The sequence below is a fragment of the Cricetulus griseus genome, chromosome 2 (genome assembly GCF_003668045.3).
Source record: "Cricetulus griseus strain 17A/GY chromosome 2, alternate assembly CriGri-PICRH-1.0, whole genome shotgun sequence".
Classification (NCBI taxonomy): domain Eukaryota; kingdom Metazoa; phylum Chordata; class Mammalia; order Rodentia; family Cricetidae; genus Cricetulus; species Cricetulus griseus.
The window spans coordinates 185439835-185462722 of NC_048595.1; the positions used below are offsets into that span (position 1 = coordinate 185439835).

Below are 22888 nucleotides of genomic sequence, written 5' to 3' on the forward strand. Positions count from 1 at the left end.
TAGAGTTGGAAGTGAGAGAGACTTTGTAGATAGGACTATCCTCAAACTCATGACACTGCCTCAGCCTTTCAAGTGCTGGGATTAGACATGTGCCACTATGCCCAACTCAAATAATTGGATGTTTTTAGTACTTTTTTTTTTTTCTGTTGTTTTTGAGATAAAGTCTTTCTCTGTAGCCAGGTTGGCCTCAAATTCCCAAGCCCCCTGCCTCAGTTTCCTACATAGTAGCATTACAGGTATATGCCACCACACTCAGCTTAAAACTTCAGTGTTTAGATGGAAGATGCTGCAAACAAGCTCACCATTTCGGGACCCTGTGATGAGTTGACAATTATTGGCTAAATGAGCAGTATATTGAACAGGCAATCTTAGAGAAGCCCAAAGAATTGTCACTGGCCTCCCTCCATGCACCCCTCCTTTCCCTCATGCTATGCTCTTAAGAGCCTGGCTTTGTAGACCTGCCAAAAACCAATGCAGTTTGACTGGCCAAGTTTATACACCTCTTTAACAGTATATTGCTGTTACCTGATTGGGGGAAAATTAATGGTGCCAGTCATAACTTCTGATTTCATCATCATTAAGCACTGCGTATCAGTCATCTAAGTAGGACACACAAGAACAGTGAGAAGGGTGCCAAAGACACATTATATTTCATTTGCCTTCAATTTTTTTTTTTTTTTTTTTTTTTGCTGTCCTTGGCTACTCATTAAACCATGGTGTTTTAATATGGTACCAATTCCTTTTCAATCATGACTGCAGATGACCTGCTTTTAGTTTAAAATAGAAACAGAGGCAACAATAAAACATTTGAAGGTAACAAGATGAGCTAAAGAAAAAGAAATCCACGACACATATGACTGAAACACAAACACTATCCTTTGTTTGTTTTGATTCTCTAGCCCAGACTGGCCTTGAACTTGCAATGATCCATTTATTCCAGTTTTCCCAAGTACTAGGATTACAGGCATGACTACATGCCCAACTTCTTCTAACTTTTCAATTGGGCATTTATAATATTCTCTTCTTTACCTAAAATGACCAAGATAACTGTTCCCTGATTTATGGTTGTTTTATAAGACAATTTATAAGTTTCATTTAGCTATTCAAATCAATGTAAGAACTTGGCATTTCCTATCAATTAAAACATTTAAGGAATGACAGTATTAACTATATACATTTAGAAGTATTTCTTCCTATTAAAAGATCCCTAACATGTTTACATACTCAAATAATTTATTACTAATATTTCACAAGTAATATTTTATTACTATAATCACAAAATCATAATTTCTGTACAGGAATGTATAAGTGAACATTAATCAATGCATTTGCTAATATTCTTCATAATGAGGGTAAACATACTACAGAACATAAAAGACAAAAGATTGTAAAATTTTCTGGCCTTGCGATGCACTTTTTAGTGCAATTATTTAAGACACAATAGTGTTCAATTCAGCAAAATATTGCAGAATGTCATGCCACAGTCCACTTAATTCAAATAGGGTCAGGACATGCAGCTTGTAATAAAATGTCAGCGCATATGTTTTTATATATAAAAAAAACCACATGTGATTCATAAAATATATAGTGGTTTATTTAGATGGTTTCTAGATGATCTCACTGAGGAATCCAATGTCTCCTTAACAAGGATAACGTTATCGCTAGGCAATGGCTTTGGCTTCAGGTAGGAATGCCTCCCAGTACTTTATCAGCTGTGGGGGATAATAAAAAGATATTTTCGTTACATTTTTGTCATTTTAATGCATATATCCCTTTTTAAAAAAGTATATACATAAGTAGCTAGCTCTAATTTAGTCTTTTAAAACTTACATATATAACTGTTTGAACTTATGGGGATCACCTGCTCTTTCTTACTTGTTTGAGAAAGGGTTTCACAATTAACTCAGGCTGGCCTTAAGTTTCAAGTTTTCATGCCTGAGCCACCCCAGAGCTGGGATTATGCGTGCAGGACCACACCTTGACTGTGTGTGGGTTTTGCTTTGTTTTTGATGTTTTTTTCAGATAGGCTCTCCCTACTGTGTAGAACTGTCTGGCCTTGACTTTGTGACAGTCCCTCTCTCTGCCTGTGCCTCACTGTGCTGGGATTATAGGTGTTTATCACCAAGCCGGGCTACATATGGTTCTTAAATGGATCATTTCCTCACCAGATGTCTTATCAACAGAATTAATATATAACTTATTTAAACATTATTCCTAGCTAATTACAAATTCCACTGTAAACAATATAATTAATGTCTATTTTTATACTTCTTAAGTATATGAAAAATTATAGATAGAAACATACTATTATTAAATAATTAAAAAACAACAATTGCAATATAAAGCAATAACATATCCTAATTTCTAGGATATTCACATTTCATTTATATAATATTATATTTATATTCACATTTTGTATTATTGCTAGTTAAGACTAGAATAAAGGAGGAAAAAGTCAATATTGAATAAGGAAGGAAAACAGGGACTGGAGAAACTAGTTGCCACTCCCTGGGTCACTGAGAAAACAGACTGACTATATACTAAAAAGTTAAATTAAAACAACATCTTTGAAAACAACTTTATCTGACTTAGATTTTTTGAAGACAGGGTTTCTCTGTGTAGGCCTGGCTGTCCTGTTTGTAGACAAGGCTGGCCTTGAACTCAGAGATCCACCTGCCTCTGCCAGAGCTCTGGGATTAAAGTTGTACACCACCACCACCTGGCAGTTCGATTTTAAAAAACCTAGCTTTATTAGCTCATTGGAAAACTGTGTTGTATTACATAGTCCTGGTTGGTCTGAAACTTACTCCGCAGACCAGGCTCACCTCCAGGGTGCTGGGATCACAGGCTTGCACCACTGTGCCTGGCTTGAATTTGAAGACATAACATAGTATATGGACAAGTTTCTATTTCTGAACATTTTAAAGCTAACTGGAAAAATTATTCTATTAAAGACACTAAGTTAATTTGGTTTGTATATGCAAGACTTTTTATACATTTTATTTTTATTTATGTATTATGGAAGCTCGTACTCTTAGGTAAGGAAACAAATGCCAGTTGTAGGATTCAAAATTTCCAAATAAAACAAAATTATCAAAATACTATAAAGAAAAATCTTTTAAAAATTAGTTTTCGGTCTAAGTTTCTGTCTGTTGTGGAGCAGAGAAATGTACTAGGAATACTTACTCCCCCAGTGAGTCTGATAAGGAAAGGAAACCAGGACTGTAAACTTGGGGGCCACAGTGCACCCCTACAACCTCAGTCAGTACTAGGCAGACTGAGGCACAAGGACAGCAATTTCCAGGCTACCCTGAGGTATACACAGAGACCATCTCCAAAACGAATGAACTTTAAAGATAAGGGGAATTTCATGGGTAGGTGTGTTGTCTGAATGCATGTGCACTACCTCTCCAGCCCCTCTGTGACCTTTTAGGGCCTCGTTTTGGGAATAGTATACCTCTGTATATTATTCAACAGAGACCAACAGATCTAAGATAGCTTCCAGTTACTTTACCATTTGCCCCTCTGTTGTCCTAACTTTATTTTTAGTGTACCTGTAATTTTTTCCTCCAGCTTAACAGCCTATTAATCATCTTTAAAATAACTCTAAGAGAAACCTTAGAAGCTATAGGGAAAATGAGCTTACCTGTTGCTGTGTTTGTACTAATGACTCCAAGTACTTGATGATAACAGATTTAAAATCTTTCACTCTTTCTTTCTGTTAAAGCACAATACATTAAAAAGGACATTAGTAGGAAATTAAACTTAATTTTACCACAGAGCTGCAGCAAAATTAAGGAAAGTACAGAATTAGGATACATGCCTCAAATCTTCCCACTTCTTTTCGAATTGTTTTAGAGATCTGCTCAAAATCTCTCTCTCCTTGTTGTACTTTCGCCTCCCACTGATGAAAACAAACAAGAAGGAAAAAAATGCTTATTTCTGCCTGTAAACAAATAGTGTACTGTCATGATTACTCATTTAATTTAACCAAAATGTCTAAAGATGCAAGAAAGCTCAATATTGGAAAACCCAATCTAACATAATTCAGTGGTGTATCTAGAAGTTGAGGACAACTCAGTGGGTAAAGCACTGCTGTGCAAGCATGAAAATCAGAATGAGATCTCTAGCACCCACATAGATATTGGGTGGGTATGGCAGTGTGCCTATAATCCTAGCACCCTGCAGGCAGAGACAGAAGATCCTTGGGGAAAGCTGGCTAGTTAGGCAAGTCAAATAACCAAGTTCTGGTTCAAGTGAAATACTGTGACTCAGTAGTACATAAGGTAGAGAATGATAAGAAAGACAGACATCTAAACATGATACTCTGGCTTCCACATGCATGTATACACATGAATGTCCATGCACATATACATATGCCCACACACATTACATATGCATACAGGCATACTCTACACACACACACACACACACACACACACACACACACACACACACACACACAGTGCATTTTACTTCCTAGTGGTAGAAATACATGTCAGCTTAAATTCCATTAATAGTTCATTACTACACTTATTTAAAATTAGAATACTTTAATATGTAATGAACTATAATGTCCTGCCCGGTATGGTAGCTCTTGACTGTAATTCTTACACTGAGAAAGAGGACTGAGAATTCCAGGCTGGCCTAAGGTTAGACCCCACCTAACTTAGTTAGATTCCATCTCAAAAACCAACAAATCAAAGAACCATCTTATCAATGTCCATTATGTACATCTGGAGGGATCTTGAGTATAAAGTTCACTATTAAATAAATTAAAAGTCCTGCAGTTCAATTTTTATACATTTCAAATATACCAATAATACTAATTCCAATAATACATGTTTATCACAATTTATATGGTCATGAAAATACTTCAACATATGACAAGCACTTCAAAAAAAATTTTGTAATGGTAAAATGACTAGATTCTTTTTAAAGTGGAACTATTTATTGTCTACTGAAGACTCATCAATAATCATTAAATTCAGTATGGTAACAACAAAATGTGACTAGTGACCAATGAAACAGCTAAAATAAAGATTTAAGCAATGAAATGGTATTTTCCACTATGTAACCAAAACACTGGTCCATACTCTGCAAAGAGCAGGGGTAGTTATTTGTAGTAATATAAAGGTTGTCCTACCTCTTCAATTTCCTTATTGAAGCATGGCAAAAAAAGTGTATAAATTATAATAAACTTATACAAATTTATTTAAATACCATATATACTACATATATATGGGGTATAATATTGCCCAGAGAACTAAATGTGGGTAGGTATACCTTTAAAACCATTTTTTGACACAAAATGAGTAATCATCTGAAATCAAAACTATTTGAAAAGAAACGTACAAAGGTTAATTTTAGATAGCTTCCTTTCATGCTTCTTCACTCATTTCATAGTCATATGAGGTAACAAAAGTCCCTGGAGACTTTAATGATGATAAAAAGTGTTAGACTTCTAACTAAATCACATAATTCATAAAAAAATATGGAGAAATAGCTAAGTGCTGAATGATTCAGAAAAAAATATGAAAAATTATGCATATATGAATGACATGAAAAATCTGAGTAAAGACAATATTAATAATTACCTCTCTTATTTCATTTTTAGCTTGTTGAATTTTATCTGGTTTGTTAGCAACCATCATTTTTGCCTCAGTTTCACGTTTTTTGAGCAAAGTGATTTGAGCATCTTCCCATTTCTGCCAGCATTTCATCCGATGGTCAAACACACCCTGTAAGTGGATGGCATAAGGCTATTAAGCAACAGTGTAAAAATACTTTCATTATAATGTAAGTATATACTGAAACCTATAAAGCGAACTATTTAAAATGTTATCCTAATATATAGAGATGATGAAAATATGCGTGCCAATAGCAATTTAGCTTGCTTTTAGGATTTTAAATTCGGCTTGCAATAAGATGTAAAAGAATTATATGGCCTAAAAAAAGATGTATTTAATGAAGAAATACTGATATATACTAAAAGTTCTCCTATTGAGCAATATACAAAAAAGATTTTAATGTTGAAAAAACAGAAATTGAAAACATAAAATGGGCCAGGCCAGCCCTACCCCTATAATCCCAGTACCATGAGACAGAGACAGAAGGACCGTTGGTAAGTTTGAGACTAGCTTGGTTTACATGGCAAGTTCTAAGCAAGCCAGGTCTAGACACACACACACACACACACACACACACACACACACACACACACACACACACACACACACACACACACACACACACACACACACACACACACACACGGGTGGGGTGGGGTGGGGGTGGGGATGGGGGGTGGTGTTAGATACCAAGTAACAGGAAGTGAAGTACAAATGTCATAGATGACTCTAATAGAAAAAGGTAAACAATTAATAATAAAGTAAAGCAAAATGGGGAAGAGGTGAGTCCTGCGCAAGGCAATAAGGGACAAAGAACACAACCAGAAGGCAGAACTAAATGAAGAAACTGACAGGGGCTCTACTAGAACAAGTCAACCAAGCCCACACCTATCTTCAAGGGGTAGTCAGAGTAAGACTGAGTGAGTGAGATACAGATATAGGAGAGCAACTAGGGTGTGAACAAAAGAAATGGGGCAGGATAGGAAATAGGACGGGATGGGAAAACCCACTATGAATTTTTTTTTCTAGATTGATTTTGGAGATATGTTAACATCATTGCAAATATTTACTAACTCAACAAATGAACAAACTAGGTGAATCAAAAGGCACTATGCCAAAGATATTTCAATTTTAAAACGTATTTTAATCAAGAAGCAGTTAAATAGCTGGGTGTTGTGATTCATGCCTGTAATCTCAAAAACTGGTAAGAAGAGAGTCATGAATTCAAGGCTACCTTAGCCTTGACCCTGCCTCAGAAAAACAAAACAAAAACACAACATCAGGGACTGGGCCCTAAAGAAACACAAATCTTACTCAGTTAAAGCCTGACTTTGTATCTACGAAGCACCTCTTTTGTACAATTATTTTTCTGTTGTTGTTTTTTGAGACACAGTTTCTCTGTGTTGACCTGGCTGTCCTGAAACTCACTCTGTAAACCAGGCTGGCCTTGTCCTTGAACTCACAAAGATCCACCTGCCTCTGCTGTCCCAAGCGCTGGGATTAAAGGCGTATGCCACCACTGCCTGGCAAAATTAATAAATCTTTTATTTTGCTTTGTTTTTTGAGTCAGGGTTTCTCTGTGGCTTTGGAGCTGTCCTGGAACTAGCTGTTGTAGACCAGGCTAGTCTCTAACTCACAGAGCTCCCCCTGCCTCTGCCTCATGAGTGCTGGGATTAAAGGCATTTGCTACCACCACCAGGCTAAATTAATAAATATTAAAAAATAAAAAAACAAAAAAGAAACACAAAGAAAGGGGAGGAAGGAAGATAGCAATTTGGCTATAAACAGAAAAGCTATCATTAGACAGACAAAAGGGACATATGATAGTTGTATAAAATTGAGTTTCTTATCTATGTATAACTACTGGTCAAATAATTCTACTTTAGGAATTTTTTTTGTCAAAACACCTTATAAAATTTAGCTTGAATTGCTTGAATATGCCATGGATTTTAGTTCCAGCTTTATTTAAGCAGATGTAATGGCACACACTTGTAATCACAACAGGAGGCAGGAAGCTTTCAAGTTCAAAGTCATCCTTAGTTATATGGTTTCTAGGCCAGCCTGAGGTATATGAAACACAATCTTAAAACCCAAAAATAAATAAAGTGACATATCTATGAATGTTGATCTGGAGATAGCTCTAAAATGGACTGAGTATAAGATGCAGGCCAAGAACAGTATGCTCCTCTTTGGGAGGGAGGGAGGGAGAGGGGGAGGGAGGGATCTGGGGAATGTACTGACAAAAGCACAAATCAAGTAGGGATAGGAATAAAAATTAGTGTCATGTACATGCATAGCTAGTCTTTTATGAAGACACTAAAGAATCTTAAGAGATTAATACTGCTTTCGGAGAAACTATAGGTCTTGTGTATGGAGAGGGAAATGTGTCCTTTTGGTTATCTGAATAGTCCTGTGTGTCTAACTCTTGCCTGTTACTCGATCTTAGGACTCTGATCTCTTACGCTCAGGCAGCTGACCTGACCAACATTTTAGTAGAAGTTGATCTGAAGAGCTTTTTGCCTTCACAAAACCTGACCAGTTTTGTGACTCTCTTAGTCAGTCTACCTTCAGCATTTCTCAACACACCTTTGATACTTAAATGGAAATGAGTTTTGGTATGAAAAAAGAATTTTTCATATAAACTTAGGTGCCTCTGGATTAAACAAAGTTAAATAACTCTTCCCATGCCCAGCTGATTGTGGCACATCTTTTGATGCCAGAATTCTCTAGAAAACTTTGGAAAACATGGATGTAACTGAAGGGACCAGACCCTCACTCAGCCCCCTGATTTAGCAGCCATGACAGGTTACAGAAAAGACATGTAGGCCTCTAACTCAACACATGACACAAAGAAACTCCAGATCCCCTTAGCCTCTCGGAGCCTAGGGTCAAAACTGAACACAAACTCCAGAACCACCCTTAGCCTCCTAGATACTTGGTTCCTGGGAACTGTTTTGCCACAAAAGAAACTCCAGGGGAGACAAAAAAAAAAAAAAAAAAAAAAAAAAAAAAACTCCCCTGTAGTCTCCAGGATACAGTTCTGAAAACTATTAGGTATTTCATGCCAAAATATGACTTTGAAAAATTCCCCTAATTCTTCACAAATGTCAACCAATCAGAAACCAACCTGTACCTACTGATTTAATCCTGTGATTTTTTCCTTTAAAACCTAGCAGTAGACAGGGAACTCCACTTCCTCTGGAGGCTGCTGCATCAGCTTGCTAGACGTGGATCCTTGTCATGGTTAGATGAACAATAAACCTTGCTTTTGCAGTTTGGTGGGTATGTCTCCATGGTGGTCTTTGGGATCTTCACAACTTAGGCACAACTAACTAATTTCAAAGAATGTAAAAACCTAACAAGATTTCAGGTGTGGGAAGAAAGCTTTTTCCTGAGGGGTCATTACAGGCAGGCCTACCCTACCATGGGGCCTTTCCCTGGGAAGCTCTTCTCAGCATGTCTTCAAAGACACTGTCAGTTTCCCTCCTTGATTCATGGGTGTCTCTTCTTATGCATTTTTGTTTTGCTGTTTAAAGACTTATCATTACTTCTGTACATGTGGTATATGTGAGGCACATCTGTGGAGGCCAGAAGAGGGATGGCATCTGATTCCTGAAGCTAGCTCACAAAACATCAATAGGCAGTGTGCCAAGAAAGGAGAGGAAGATGGTCTCATTAGCTCTATAAATGTTTGAATTCAAGGTAAAACAGTGGGTAATAGCTGGATCTTCCTCATTATGACTTTCAACCATAACAGTAACTTAAAAGATACTGTAACATCACAAAATATCTTCTGAAAAATACTGAGAGATTGATAGCTCAGTTTGAGGTATGAATACTAAAGACATTTGCAGAACAACAATTTTTAACTAGGTTCCTTCTGCAACTAGGTTTTTAAAAAATCTAGTATTATATAATATAATCTGTGGTATAATTTAGTGTCATTTCATCTATAAATATGTGACTACACATTTGAGTACACAGACAGAAAATCTGTTTATTGTCCAAATTCATGCTAAAGACCTCCTGAACCATTGAACTATTAAGACAACCATCATTCCTACTTTCATCCTATCCCCCGCCCACTTCCCCCGTGTCCCCCCGCCACACACACACACAGGGTTTCTCTGTGTAGATTTTTGGAGCCTATCCTGGCACTTGCTCTGGAGATCATGCTGGCCTTGAAGTCACAGAAATCCACCTGCCTCTGATTAAAGGTGTCACCACCGCCTGGCTTTTATCCTATTTTATTTATTACTGCCTAGCAAGCTTTACTGATGAAAATAGAACCAATAGGCAGCTTCAGTTACTGCTAGAATGAGCAAATAAATGTTAATAGTTACAATTTTTAATATGAATATGAAAATAAATGTATACTGTTTTCACTTCTTATTTGGCATTCCTTAGACTTCTTATATTTTTGGTTGTGAGCCTAGACTTTAATGGCTGAGCAATCTCTCCAGCCCCCGCCTCCTTTATTTCTTCAAAATTATTGCCTGCATGTATGTCTATGTTAGGGTGTCAGAAACTTTGGAACTGGAATTACAGACAGGAATGAGTCTCCATGTGGATGCTGGAAATTGAACTCATGTCCTCTGGACGAGCAGCCAGTGCTCATAACTGCTGAGCCATCTCTCCAGCCGTTGCCCTTAGACTTTTTAAAAACTGTTTTATTGTACTATCCATGTCGTAAGAGACAAAAATGGTATTTACAAATACTCATTTAAGTTATTTTTTATGCAGTAGTGCAGTCAGTAGGATTTTCTCACTTAAATTTATCTCTGACAGTGTGTGTGTGTGTGTGTGTGTGTGTGTTGTGTGTTTTGCTATGTAATCCAGATTGGTATCGGCTACCCAGGTATTACAGACAATTCGTATTATGTCTAGTCTAAATTATATCTAAAGCAAATGGCTTAAGTAAAAAGAATGTAAGAAAGCTTGTAAAATAGGGCTTACTTTCACTGCAGCAATGAGCCGAATATAATCACTAAGAAGTTCTGAGAACATGTAAAAGTCAGCAAAAGCTTGTTCTTGATGTAATTGGTCTATCTTCTCCTCAACCTCTGCAAGCTGAGACAAGGCTCTAGACAGGGCAGTGTGGTCCTCAGAATTACCTAGCATGGCAGCACTCTTAGCAAAGGCAGCTGTGTTGGCTGAAAGCTCTGAAATTAAAAAAAAAAAAAAGCACTTAGTATTTGTTAGAAAAATTTTAATATTATATTCATTCTCTACATTCTCTCTAATTTTATTTATTAGAATTTAGTATGAAACAGTCAATAGAATGCCTTGGGCACAGATGCTAGTAGAAACACCACTGCTGTATGGAATAATGGCTGCAGAGCACTAACCCAGCATGAACAAGGGCCTGTATTTACACCCAATCCCAGAATAGTCCCACAACCCTCCACAAAAGAATCACAGCTTATGTTTTCAGATGGTAAACTGCCTAAATAATTCAATAACCTGCCATCCCTTTTTTACCCCAAAGTGCTCATTTATTCTTTTCTGCATTCTGTTAAAGGCTTCAGTGTGTTTCTGATATAAGAAACATAAAGATAAAAATTAAAAGGGCTGGAGAGATGACTCCAAGGTTAAGAGTGTGTACTGCTGTTCTGGAGAACCCAAGTTGTAAACACACACACTGGCACACAGAAGTACATATAATTAAGAATAATACTTTTTTTAAAAGATCACAATTTATACTATGCTCTTTGGCATTTAAACATTTGTCATTGAAAATAATGTCTTAATTTTTAATGAAAATCTTATCTACCCAGAAGGAAAAACAAGGTAAATACATCATGTATATGAAATTAAGTCTTTTTTTTTTTTTTTTTTTTTTTTGAAACAAGAGCTAGCCTGAAACTCATTATTTAGTTCAGGCTGACCTCAAACACTTAATTTCTCCAATCAGAATTTCTAGATTATTTTAAATATAACTATTCCAAGTACTTCAAATGAAGAAAACTTCTGTGTTTAAAGGCTACTAACAATGACTAAGAATTACACTTTCAGAAAACTGTACCATTACTCTATAATTTCTTTAAAAAAAAAAATCCAAAGCCTACCTCCTAAGAGATATATAATACAAACAGTAAAGCTATAACAAACTATTATATAGAAATAATAATCATATGGGGGCTAGAGAAATGGCTCAAAAGAGCACTGGCTGTTCTTCCAGAGGACCTAGCTTCAATTCCCAGCACCCACATGGCAGTCTACAACTGTCTGCAATTCCAGTTCCAAGGGATCTGGCACCCTCACACAGACATGCATGCAAGCAAAACACCAATGCACATAAATAAAGATAAATTTTAAAATAATTTATCCTAAGTAATTAGTTTTATTACTGTTACCTTAATGAAATCCATTAAACATCACATAGTAAGTATCTTAAAAAACCATTATGAAGAGTCTTAGACATTACAAATACCCTCACCCCCAAAGTTAGAGCAAAACAAACAATAATCCAACCCAAAACCTTGTGGATTAAAAAAAGAAATTACAATTCAAAATTTCTATCAACATTTTACTCCCAAAACCTAGTTTTAAATAACATGGTTTGGACTTCATAATTCTTTTTTGTCCCTAGCCCAGGCTGACCCTGCACTTCACATATAGAGGCTGGCCCTGAACTCCTGACTGCCCAGTTTAAGTGGTGCTGGAGCTCAAATACAGGGGCCTTCTGCTTGTTCACCAAGCAATACCAAGTAGGGGACATCTCTAGCCCCTAAATACTTGGAAACATATACAAAATAATTCACAGTTTTTCAAGAAATAGAGGCACAATACAAATACTTTCAAGAAAAGCTGTAAATATCAGTTTTTAATTTTCTCCACCATGGTTCAAAGAATTGAACTTAGGGTCTCATGCATGCTACACAAGCACTCTATCACTGAGACATAATATGAGCCCTACCTACAAATACAAATTTTAGAATCTCAAATTATAATCAGTTACTAATAAAACAATTTTATCTCTTAAATTATAAACGTATCAAGAGTTGACCAGATGAGTAATAATTTTAAGTCTGAAATTAAAAGTTTTATAAGCTTTTGGTTTTTCTAATTTTAAACTAGAAGTCAGATCAAAATCTAGCAGAAAGTTTTAAATGATATTAAAACAAAATATCCCTTTTCTGTCTTATGATGTCTCTCTATGTACTCTGGGCTAGTTTCAAATGCATGGCAGTTCTGCTTCAGCCTCTTATATGCACCATACTCTACCCAAACTATTCTCTGAAACTGTCTTCCTTCCCATGGTCGCTGCAGAGGATTCACTTTAACAAGGCAAACAAACCTTTTCTATGGCAGACCAAGGCTTCAACACTGGCATGAAGTTTCCGAAGTTGCTGGTCAAGATTTTCAAATTGTTGTTGCTTTTCTTCAAACCACTAAGAAAAAAAAAATGAAAAATGGAGCTAATTTAGGACGAACAAACCATTGTAAATTAGGTTACCAATAGCAAGCTACCTTCCTTGTTTTAGAACAGCAAATTAGCCATATATAACCATGGTGGTCAACTGATGTAGCTGAGAACTGAACTCAATAAGCAAATTAATATCCTATTTTCTGCTTGTACAGCTTTAAAATGCAATTGTTGGGCTCATTAATTCATTTCATTATTCAAGTCGAAAAATCAGCTCTTACTGCATCCGATTCATTCATCTTGATTGTCATTTTGTTGACAGCGTCGGCAGCCTTGTTCACCATCCTCAATATTCCTGCTCCACTCAGAGCCTGTGTATTAACTGCTCTCGGCAGCTGGAATTGAATGACAAATAAGGGCAAACAAACCGGTTAAAAGCCTAGAGATTTAACTGGGCACAAAAGGGATACCCCTCCTAAAATAAAGAAAAGAGAGGGAAGAAAAGAGAAAAGAGGCGTATTTTCTTCAGGCTCATACATTTCAACAGTGAGATCTAATTTCTCAAATGCACTACTTGTACAATCTCAAAGGAAAACTTAAAAAATAGACTTTCCATTTGCTTTTCTTCTGCACGTTTACATTTAGATAGAACAAATGCTGTTTGTCAAAATACATTAAGAAATTGCCAAGCTCTACCACTGGCCACCTGTCTGCAAGCACAAACAAGCTGCTGGTGAGCAAAGACGCTCCTGAGAAAATCTCCCCATGCTCTGTTAAGGCTGTGCTTGTGAGTTTCTAGAAAATTCTGAGACTCAGGCAATGCTTTTTATAAAAATCTGAAGCAGTAACAATCAGGGCAGTGACAGTAAAACTATTTATAATCATTTGATTAAATCCAGTTCAAACTTTTCAAGAAAGGAACTGATCACCCTCTATCACTAACAGAAGGTGTCTGATAGTAATTTAGTTCAGCAGAACCCAAAGTCCCAGCATACTGTCTTACTGTGTCCACTAACTAATCATTTACTGAATAGCTACTCTTGTATTAGTTATTACAAAGGAGAATGAGGCAAATTAAAGGACAGATACCTCTGAGCTTTCCAAGAACTGCCTTAAGTCGGGGTCCTGAAGCAAGGTCGGATGCTTTACTGTTCTCTGCAGATACCTAGATTTAAGAGTTGAATTGATCCAATTTTAGTACAGTTTTAAACTGTGTTTCAACAAATGAATAAACATAACTAGGTAAAAAGTATCTTCAATCTATCTCTTATTAGTCTGCACTCACTATCTAGAATGTTATATATATTGAATAGGGCATGGTGGTACACACCTTAATCCCAGCACTTGGGAAGCAGAGGGAGGCGGATCTCTGTGAGTTAGAGGCCACCCTGGTCTAACATAGCAAGTTCTAGACCAGTTAGGTCTACATATGAGATCCTATCTCATTTTCTAAGAATTATTGTGTATTATGTGTACGTGTAAGTGCCTACATGTGCCACACACACAAGTCTGGTCTCCATGAGAGCCAGAGCTAGACTCAGAGGTAGTTGTGAGCCACCATGCAGGTACTGGGAACAAACCCACATCCTCTGCAAGAGCAGCAAGTACTCTTAAACTTTGAACTATCCCTCTAGACCCTTTACTCACCTTTTGAAAGGGGGGACAAAGTAAATACTTTATTCACTTCTCACTGTGACATTTTAGTTACAAAAGGGTGTATGAGCTTGTGTAACAATTTGCCTTTGGGTAAAGTTAATATGTTTCTATCTACAATTTTAGAGAAGTAAATTAACATGTGTATTTTCTTGTCATCAAGTGTAATTACTACTATCTACAAATTAGGAGATTGCCTATCAATAGTTCTGCTTATTGGTACATTTAAACAACAATCAGCTTTTGGTCCTTGGTTTTGATTTGAAGAAGAGTAAATTTTCTTCATTGTTTCCTTTTTTTGGGGGGAGACAAGTTCTCATTAAGTAGCCCAGATTGGTCTATTTGCTATCCTCCTGTATTAGCTTCCCAAGGGCTGGAGTTATAAATATATATACTATCATGCCTAGCAATTTCCTTTTTTTTTAACTTTTATTTCATAAATTTTAGTCATTATCTTCCAAGAAAAGCCTGTTTTTGCTTGCTATTCATAATAAATCAGCAATCATGATTTCACAGAAATGAAAAAGATTAACTAGTTGATTCTCACTTATCTACTCCAATTTTGTTAAAAATGTTTCCTTCCAGGCTGTTAAAGGCAGTTAAAAGAGCACTACCATTCTTCCAGAGAACCTGGGATCAGTTCCTAGCACCCACATGACAGCTCACAACTGTTTGTAACTCTAGTTCCAGGGGATCCAACACCCTCTTCTGGCCTCTGTGAGTACCAGGTACACACATAGTATACAGACCTGCATGTAGGAAAAACATCCATATATAGTTTTAAAAAAGGCTGGGCGGCGGTGGCACACACCTTTAATGCCAGCACTCGGAAGGTGGATCTCTGTGAGTTCGAGGCCATCCTGGTCTACAGAGCAAGTGCCAGAATAGGCTCCCTGTCTCAAAAAAACAAAAACAAAACAAAACAAAAGTTTCCCTATATTATAGTAATGTTTCTATTTTATTTCAAAATCCTCGGGGCTTGCTAGCCAGCCAGTCTTACAAATTGGTTAACTGGAACACTCCAGGCTCAGTGAGAGACCTTGTATCAAAAAATTAAGATAGCGTGTGACTTAGGAAAATACCTGATGACTCAACCTCTAAACGTGCTCAAGAGAGCAAGTGCGCATGAGAGAGCTCAAGCCCCGCCCCCCTCCAGAGTTATAAAACATGCTTCGAGTTGGGGCTGGAGATACCTCAGCTATTAAGAGCAGTGGTTGATTTTCCAGAGGAGCTGGGTTTAATTCCCAGCACATACACTGCAGCTCACAACCACCTGAAACTCCGGCTCCAGAGGATCCAATACTCTCTTCTGGCATTAGCTGGTACTGCACACATATGATGTACAAACATACATGCAGGCAAAACACCCATAGACATGACTAATAAGAAGGCTTGGAGTTAAAATTTTAAATGTTATTTTTAAATAGTAAGACTCAGATTCACAATTTTTAACAATAAAATTCTCCTAATACTATTGATAAAGCTATTCAATTTAGACTCATACTACATGAAGCAGTCTTTATAGATGGTTAATTTCAATGCTGGCAAACAGTAGGTGCTCCCATACCAGTCATGCATGTAACAATCAATCTCTACAAAGCATTCCAGCCAAGTGTGGCAGCATGTGAGATCTCCAGCATTTTGGAAATGAATGAATAGTGCAGGTCGGGTGGGGATTTGTAGTCAATTTGAAGAACTTTGGTTTTACTGAGTGACATTAGATTGTGCAATCTGCCATGCAGTGATTTTGTTTGTTTTGAAACTGTCTCATGTAGTGCAGGCTGGCCTCAAACTCTCTATGTAATTGAGGGTGACTTGCATTCTTGATCTTTTCCCTCTAACTCCCAGGTACTGTGACTACAGGCTTTTGAAACTACATCCAGCCAAGTTGTGTTTCTATGAAAAGAAAGAAGAATAGAATTGTCAAGGAGTCCATTAGGAGAATATGTAGCTAATTAAATCTCTGGACTGCTAACCGCTAGACTGAAGAGTCCATGTTTAGGAAACAAGCAACAGAACTTCCTGGTAAATCAGATAACCCTAGACAGTGACCAATCTCCAAATTCCTTGATGTGGAAGAGTAGGATTAATCAATCTATCTTATCTGCTTGGGTCTTGCAAATGACGTTTTTTAGATGCTTGACATGAACACTGATCCTAACCAATTCATTTAGAGATAATTATACACTGAAGTTACTTGTTGCCCAAGGTCACATAAATATTGTAGTACAGGGCAGATTTCAAATGAAAGCACATTCTAAATCATACCTCTCTAAATGTCTTTGTGTCTGTTTGGCTTAAGATATACTTGCTTGCCTTTTGACCTCCTCCCGTTTTTTTAAAATACAGCTCAGGCTAGCAAAGATGTAGCATCCTCCTGCCTCACTCAGACTCCCTAGTAGAATTACAAGTATGAGTCGCATGCCCACCTATTATATTCTTAATAAAAGTATTCTCTGCTTACTTTACTGAGTATAGCACAGGGGATGTTTGGATACTTAACTATCTCTTTCTGGTTTTATAAAACAATCAGTTTTATTATTATTGTGATTGTAGTCAAGCATACAAGTGCATGGCGTACACATGGAGATGAGAGGCTACTTTGTAGAACTGGTTCTCTCATTTGACCTTTATGTGGGTTTCAGGGATTGAACTCAGGGTTGCAAGGCTTGCATAGCAAGCACCTTTACGTGCTGAGCCATCTCACTGGCTCAGGCCAAACAGTATTAGAGTTAAGCTGAAATCAATCATTTCCATTTCATCTATTCTATAAGTCATTTAATTACACTTAAGGTAGCATTCAACTTTCAGTAAAGAAAGTACCTGCATGTAGAAGTGGGATGGATTAGAACAAAGTATGACAACACATGAAATGTCATGATACCCACTTTGTATGCTAACCGAGACTTTTAAGGGACTACTGAAATTAAAAGACACTTTGTACTGCATGAAGCTACCGTAATGGACTATACAGTACAGTCAAACTAGAAGGACACTGTGCTCCTGGCACAACAAATCTTAATGTCTAAGCCAGCATGCCATCCAAACTTTTCAAACTTCCTCACAGGGTGTAATGGCGCACACCTTTGATGCTAGCTTGCACTTGGGAGGTAGAGACAGGCAGATCTCTAAGTTCAGGACTTGCCTGGTCTACAGAGTGAGTTCCAAGACACACAGCTATGGAGATTCTGTCTGAAAAAACCAAAACCAAAATAAAATACAAAGTAATGATAATAAAAAAAAACCCAACTTACTCATAGGAAAATAAGACTTGAAATGTTTCTCCAAGAGGTATGGTTACATTTTCAGAATTAAGAAAACCAAGAAAGAACATTACAAGCCTTTAATCTTTAAAGTATTCTTTCTATGACTTCTCTTGCAACACAATCAATTCCAGTGCTTAAACTTCTGATTCAATTTAGATCATTTTGAGTAACTAGATTCTTTCTGAAATGATCCCCGTTTTCAGTCTTTTAAATTTAAAAATAGTAAACTACATATTCTTTAGATATTAAATTTATTTTTAAATGTTAAAATATTTTTATTTTATTTGCATTGGTGTTTTGCCTGCATGTATGTTTGTATAAGTGTCAGGTCTTAGAGTTACAAACAGTAATCAGCTGCCATATGGGTGCTGGGAATTGAACCCAGGTCCTCTGGAAAAGCAGTCAATGCTCCTACCTAACCCCTGAGCCATCTCTCCAGCCCCTATTTTTAAACTTTAAAAAATTGTAATTTATACTGGGCAGTGGTGGTCCATGCCTTTAATCCCAGGCAAATGCAAGTAGATCTCTGAGTTCAAGGCCAGCCTTGTCTACAGAGTGTGTTTCCAGGACAGTCAAGGCTACTTGGAGAGAACCTATCTCAAGAGACAAAAAAAAAAAAAAAATTGTATTTTAAGTGTAAGAATGTTTTGCCTGCCTGTATGTCTGTATACTGTATGTATATAGTGCCCACAGAGGTCAGAAGAAGGCATCAGATCCCCTGGAACTGGAGTTAGAGTGACCATGAAATGCTGGTAACTGAATGTGGGTCCTGTAAACGAGCAGCCAGTACTCTTAGCTGCTGGGCTCTCTCCTGCTCTCTTTAGCTTTTTTTAAAAATGGAATATGGTTTAACTTGACTTTACTAAGGAATTTTCTTAAAATGTGAACAATTTATTACCAAAGCAAAGTTACTTCAAAAATAGTTGTAAAAATTAATTTGTACCACAAATACACATACACTCCTAAAAGCCTATTCTACCTCCTTAGTCACTGATTTTAAGGCAGAAGGAAAAATGAGAAGCAGATAAAATTAACTATGCTATTAGAAACTGGTAAAGCTTCAGTGACCAGAATCATGTGTGGTTCACACATTTAATCCCAGTACTTGGAAGGCAGAGACACGCCAACCTTGTCTACTCAGTGAGTTCCATACCAGCCGAGACTACATAGTAAGAGCCTATCTCCAAAAAAACAAAACAAAAAAGGTTTGTTGTACTATAGAGTTGACTTCTGATAGTCTCACGTTTGTTTTCACATTTCATCAAAGGAAGGAAGGACTATATGTTAAGAAACTAGACTGGGAATATTCTAGTCTTCCATTAAAAAGGTAAGCTTTAGGCCAGGTGTGGCAGTGCCTGGTCGTGTAGGACCCAGAAGAAGACGGATCTTTATGCTCAAGACCAACCAGGACTACACAGTGAAACCTTGTCTCAAAAAGGAAAGAAAGAAAGCAAGTCTTTAAATCTATAGGACATGTATAATTATATACTCTAAAGGAAGATATAACATGTTATAATTAGTCTTTAATTTATAATGAATAAGCAAGGAGTAACATTACTATCCATTAAAGTCAAAATCAAGTACACAAAAATGTAAGGGCACACACATGCAGTTTTCATTGTTTAACAGTGCTTACACCAAACAATTATTCAAACAACTTAGGGCTAGAGAGATGGCTCAGTAATTACAAAGAATTGTTTGTTCTTGAAGAAGATCCAGGTCTATTCCCAGAACCTACACGGTGGTTCACAACCATTTGTAAACTCCAGTTTCAGGAAATCTAACCCACTCTTCTGAACTCCATAGGCACCAAGCTTGCATTTACAATCAGACAAAACACTCATATAAATTAAAATAAATCTAATCTAAAAATTCAATTTATACAAACTATAACTAATTCATTAGGTAAGATAGTAGGTAAATATGGCATAATTAAAATAGTAGATAGATATGGTATAACTTTCCACGCATCTAAGTAATTTATACCCATTATATTTGGGAAGGGGCTGTCCTGAGGGTGTGGTTCAAGGCATCAGAGATGTTATACAAGCATTTCTCCATGAAGGACCAGTCTCCTGCCTGTTTTGTTTTTTGAGACTCGGTCTTTCTATGTAGCCCAGGACATGCCAGGGCTAAAAGTCCTTCTGCCAGATTATTGAATACTGGGATTGTAGGAGTGTACACCACACATGGCTTCTCCAGACATTTACCAGGTGTTCCTGCAAGCATAGTTTCCATGTTTTCCTCTTACATTTATAATCAGTTTTTTTTTTTTTTTTTTTTTTTCAAGACAGGGTTTCTCTGTGTAGCTTTGGAGCCTATCCTGGAACTCGCTCTGGAGACCAGGCTGGCCTCGAACTCACAGAGATCCGCCTGCGTCTGTCTCCCTAGTGCTGGGATTAAAGGCTCGAGACACCAACGTCCTGCTATAGTCGGTTTTTAGTGCTCTTGGTGATTATGATATGATCTTAACATCTATTAATTCATTGCTTTAATTTCCTGCTTATAACATGATACAGAAACAGGTGTCATGCTATTAGACTACAAAGCTGAGGACTAAAGAAAGCATGGCGACAGTGGTGCTGTGACTTGGAATTACCTCTCCAGCGCCGCTCTTCGTTTTTCTACAAACTCAGTGGACGATGAGTCTTCTTTACCTACTTTGACCTTGGTCATACCTTTGAAGAAGTTAGATGAAATTTGTAAGAACTTTAGATTATTATGAAACAGATCATCATAATAAAAATATACTTTTAACTTTATAGTAATGTCCCTATGTTGGTAGCTGGGACCTTATTGAAAGAGAAACCTACTTTGAAGAATTACATCTCATGATGTGTTAATATCTAATGAATAAATATCTACAGCAGGAACATGTAAATAAAGTACAACTTAAACTGTATTTGTGGGTTTTGAACTCATACAGCAAATTTATATAAAAGCTTACATAAAAATTTCATTTTTATGGTACTTCACACTTTAAAAACACTAATGTTTTGATATTTCAAGACTATTTTCTCCCTTGGGCTTGAACCCAAGGCCTCATGAATGCTAGACAAGTACTCTACCTCTGACCTAGATCTCCAGTTTCATTTCCCCCCCTACATTCTTTTTAAAAAGATTTCATTATTTACTTCTGTATATGGGTGTAGTTTGTTACATACACATGCATATAGTTGTTGCAGAGACCAGATGAGGACAGCAGATCCTCTGGAGTTGGAGTTATAGGCAGTTGTGAGACAGGTGTCTAATGTGGGTCCTGGGAAACAAACTCTAGCTCTTTGCAAAAGTAGCAAGCCACCTCCTTGGGCCCCATTCCTACACTTTAACACATAAAATGGAGTTTAAAAAGCTATAGTCAGTCAATGTCAATAAAGGTCTTTATGGAATGATGAAACGTGGTAAATGCAATTGATGAATTTACTACATGCTCTCCCTACAAATTTTAAGACCTAAGTCTTAAAAGTGGAATGGGGCCATTGAGATAGCTCAGTGTATGAAGATGCTTGCTGCCAAACCTGACTAACCTGAGTTCAATCCCAGGGATCCACTTGGAAGGAAAGCACCAATTTCCATAAATTGTCTTGTCCTCCATATGCATGAGGTAGCAAGAGTGACACCGCTCAACACACACAATAAGCAGCAAAAAATTTCATAGTAAAGATAACAAAGGCTCTGCTTCTTTTGAAATTTTCTGAATTTTGAAAACTAAGTCCTTACTGCTGATCACAGTAATGATTTTTGTTTTATTTCAGGCACCTGGGAGGCAGAGGAGGGAGGACCTGTGGGTTTCAGACAGGATCCCACTAAACCTGGCTGGGAACTAAATAAGCTAAGAAGAATTTAAATAGCTCTTATATGAGCAAGGCTAAATTGAACTTCTCTTTGGATAATATATAGTTGAACACCAAATAGGACCTAGCTCTCAGAGAAAATATTAACATTTTAACAACACAAATATCACCAGAAAAGGACTCAGTAAATTGGTATTCTAATGACCCTAGAAATTAGTTTCTAACCTCCTTCAATTTGATCAATTTCAACCCAATATTCAACAACCAGATATTTTTATGTTGGAAACTAAAAAGACAAGCTACATGTTCTTCAAGGATACAGAAGATCATCACAACACATATAAACCTGTACCTCTAGACAGGAGCCCTGACTGGGGATGATTAAGAGATATATGAACCACAACAGCTAAAATTGAACTAGGAACAGCAAAAAGTAATGTTCTGATTTATGCTTACCTACTATACTCTTTTCTGGAGCTGGTGGCACAATGTAACCAACATGTAAATATTTGCTTGCTAATTTGCTATGCAAACCAAGAAAGTCACTGAATCTTCTTTTGACTGAAAATTCACTCTTACTGAACATGGAAAGAGAAGTCTACAAATCAAGAACAGGTATTTCACATTGTTAATATGAAGCGATCATTTACAAATTAATACTGCATGTAACTGCAAGTGTAGTCTGCTCTAATTTGCAAATGACTGCAGAGTATCTCGTATGGCTTATAGATAACAACAACAGCCAAACTAAAATTTAAGGCCAAAGACATATTTTTTAAAAAGTAACATAAGGTTAGAAAATACTTGCTTTATTCTATGTTTGATCTTTAACATCTTCTCTACTGTACTTTTGCTAATGGTTTCCCCCTTCTCTCGTTCTGAGGCAGGTCTTGATACAGGATAGCTTTGAGCTCACAATGCATAGGTTACTGATTCTTCAATATTTACCCATGGCCCAGACCTCCCAAAAGGCAGCTCCACACTGAACTCAAACTCACTGAATTTTCCCTACTAGAGTCAGAGACAGAGACCCTTACCATAAGGTCAGCACTTTCCTCTACTGTTTACTGCCATTGACAGGTGCTTGCAACAGAGCCCCAAACCATAGTAAGGGTTTTAATAAGGACTTGTTTCAACAATTAACAAAACTTACCCCACCTCACTGTGTCCCTCCCC

General features: G+C 37.0%; 1 protein-coding gene across 2 annotated transcripts in view; it reads right to left on the minus strand.

Annotated features, from left to right (window-relative positions):
• Positions 1–665: 665 nt before the first annotated feature.
• Snx2 (sorting nexin 2) overlaps positions 666–22888 on the minus strand; it is a 42296-nt gene continuing 20073 nt past the window's right edge. Inside the window, exons 6-15 of one of the 2 annotated variants that reach the window (XM_027400896.2) lie at positions 22169–22310; positions 20518–20596; positions 14089–14164; positions 13281–13394; positions 12931–13024; positions 10587–10792; positions 5598–5741; positions 3824–3904; positions 3647–3718; positions 666–1712 (exon numbers count right to left, since the gene is read on the minus strand). In XM_027400896.2, the coding sequence (XP_027256697.1) occupies positions 1662–1712; positions 3647–3718; positions 3824–3904; positions 5598–5741; positions 10587–10792; positions 12931–13024; positions 13281–13394; positions 14089–14164; positions 20518–20596; positions 22169–22310 (1059 nt within the window). In that variant the 3' untranslated portion in view covers positions 666–1661. The remainder of the gene's footprint in view (positions 1713–3646; positions 3719–3823; positions 3905–5597; positions 5742–10586; positions 10793–12930; positions 13025–13280; positions 13395–14088; positions 14165–20517; positions 20597–22168; positions 22311–22888) is intronic. The other variant, XM_027400897.2, reaches the window with a different exon arrangement.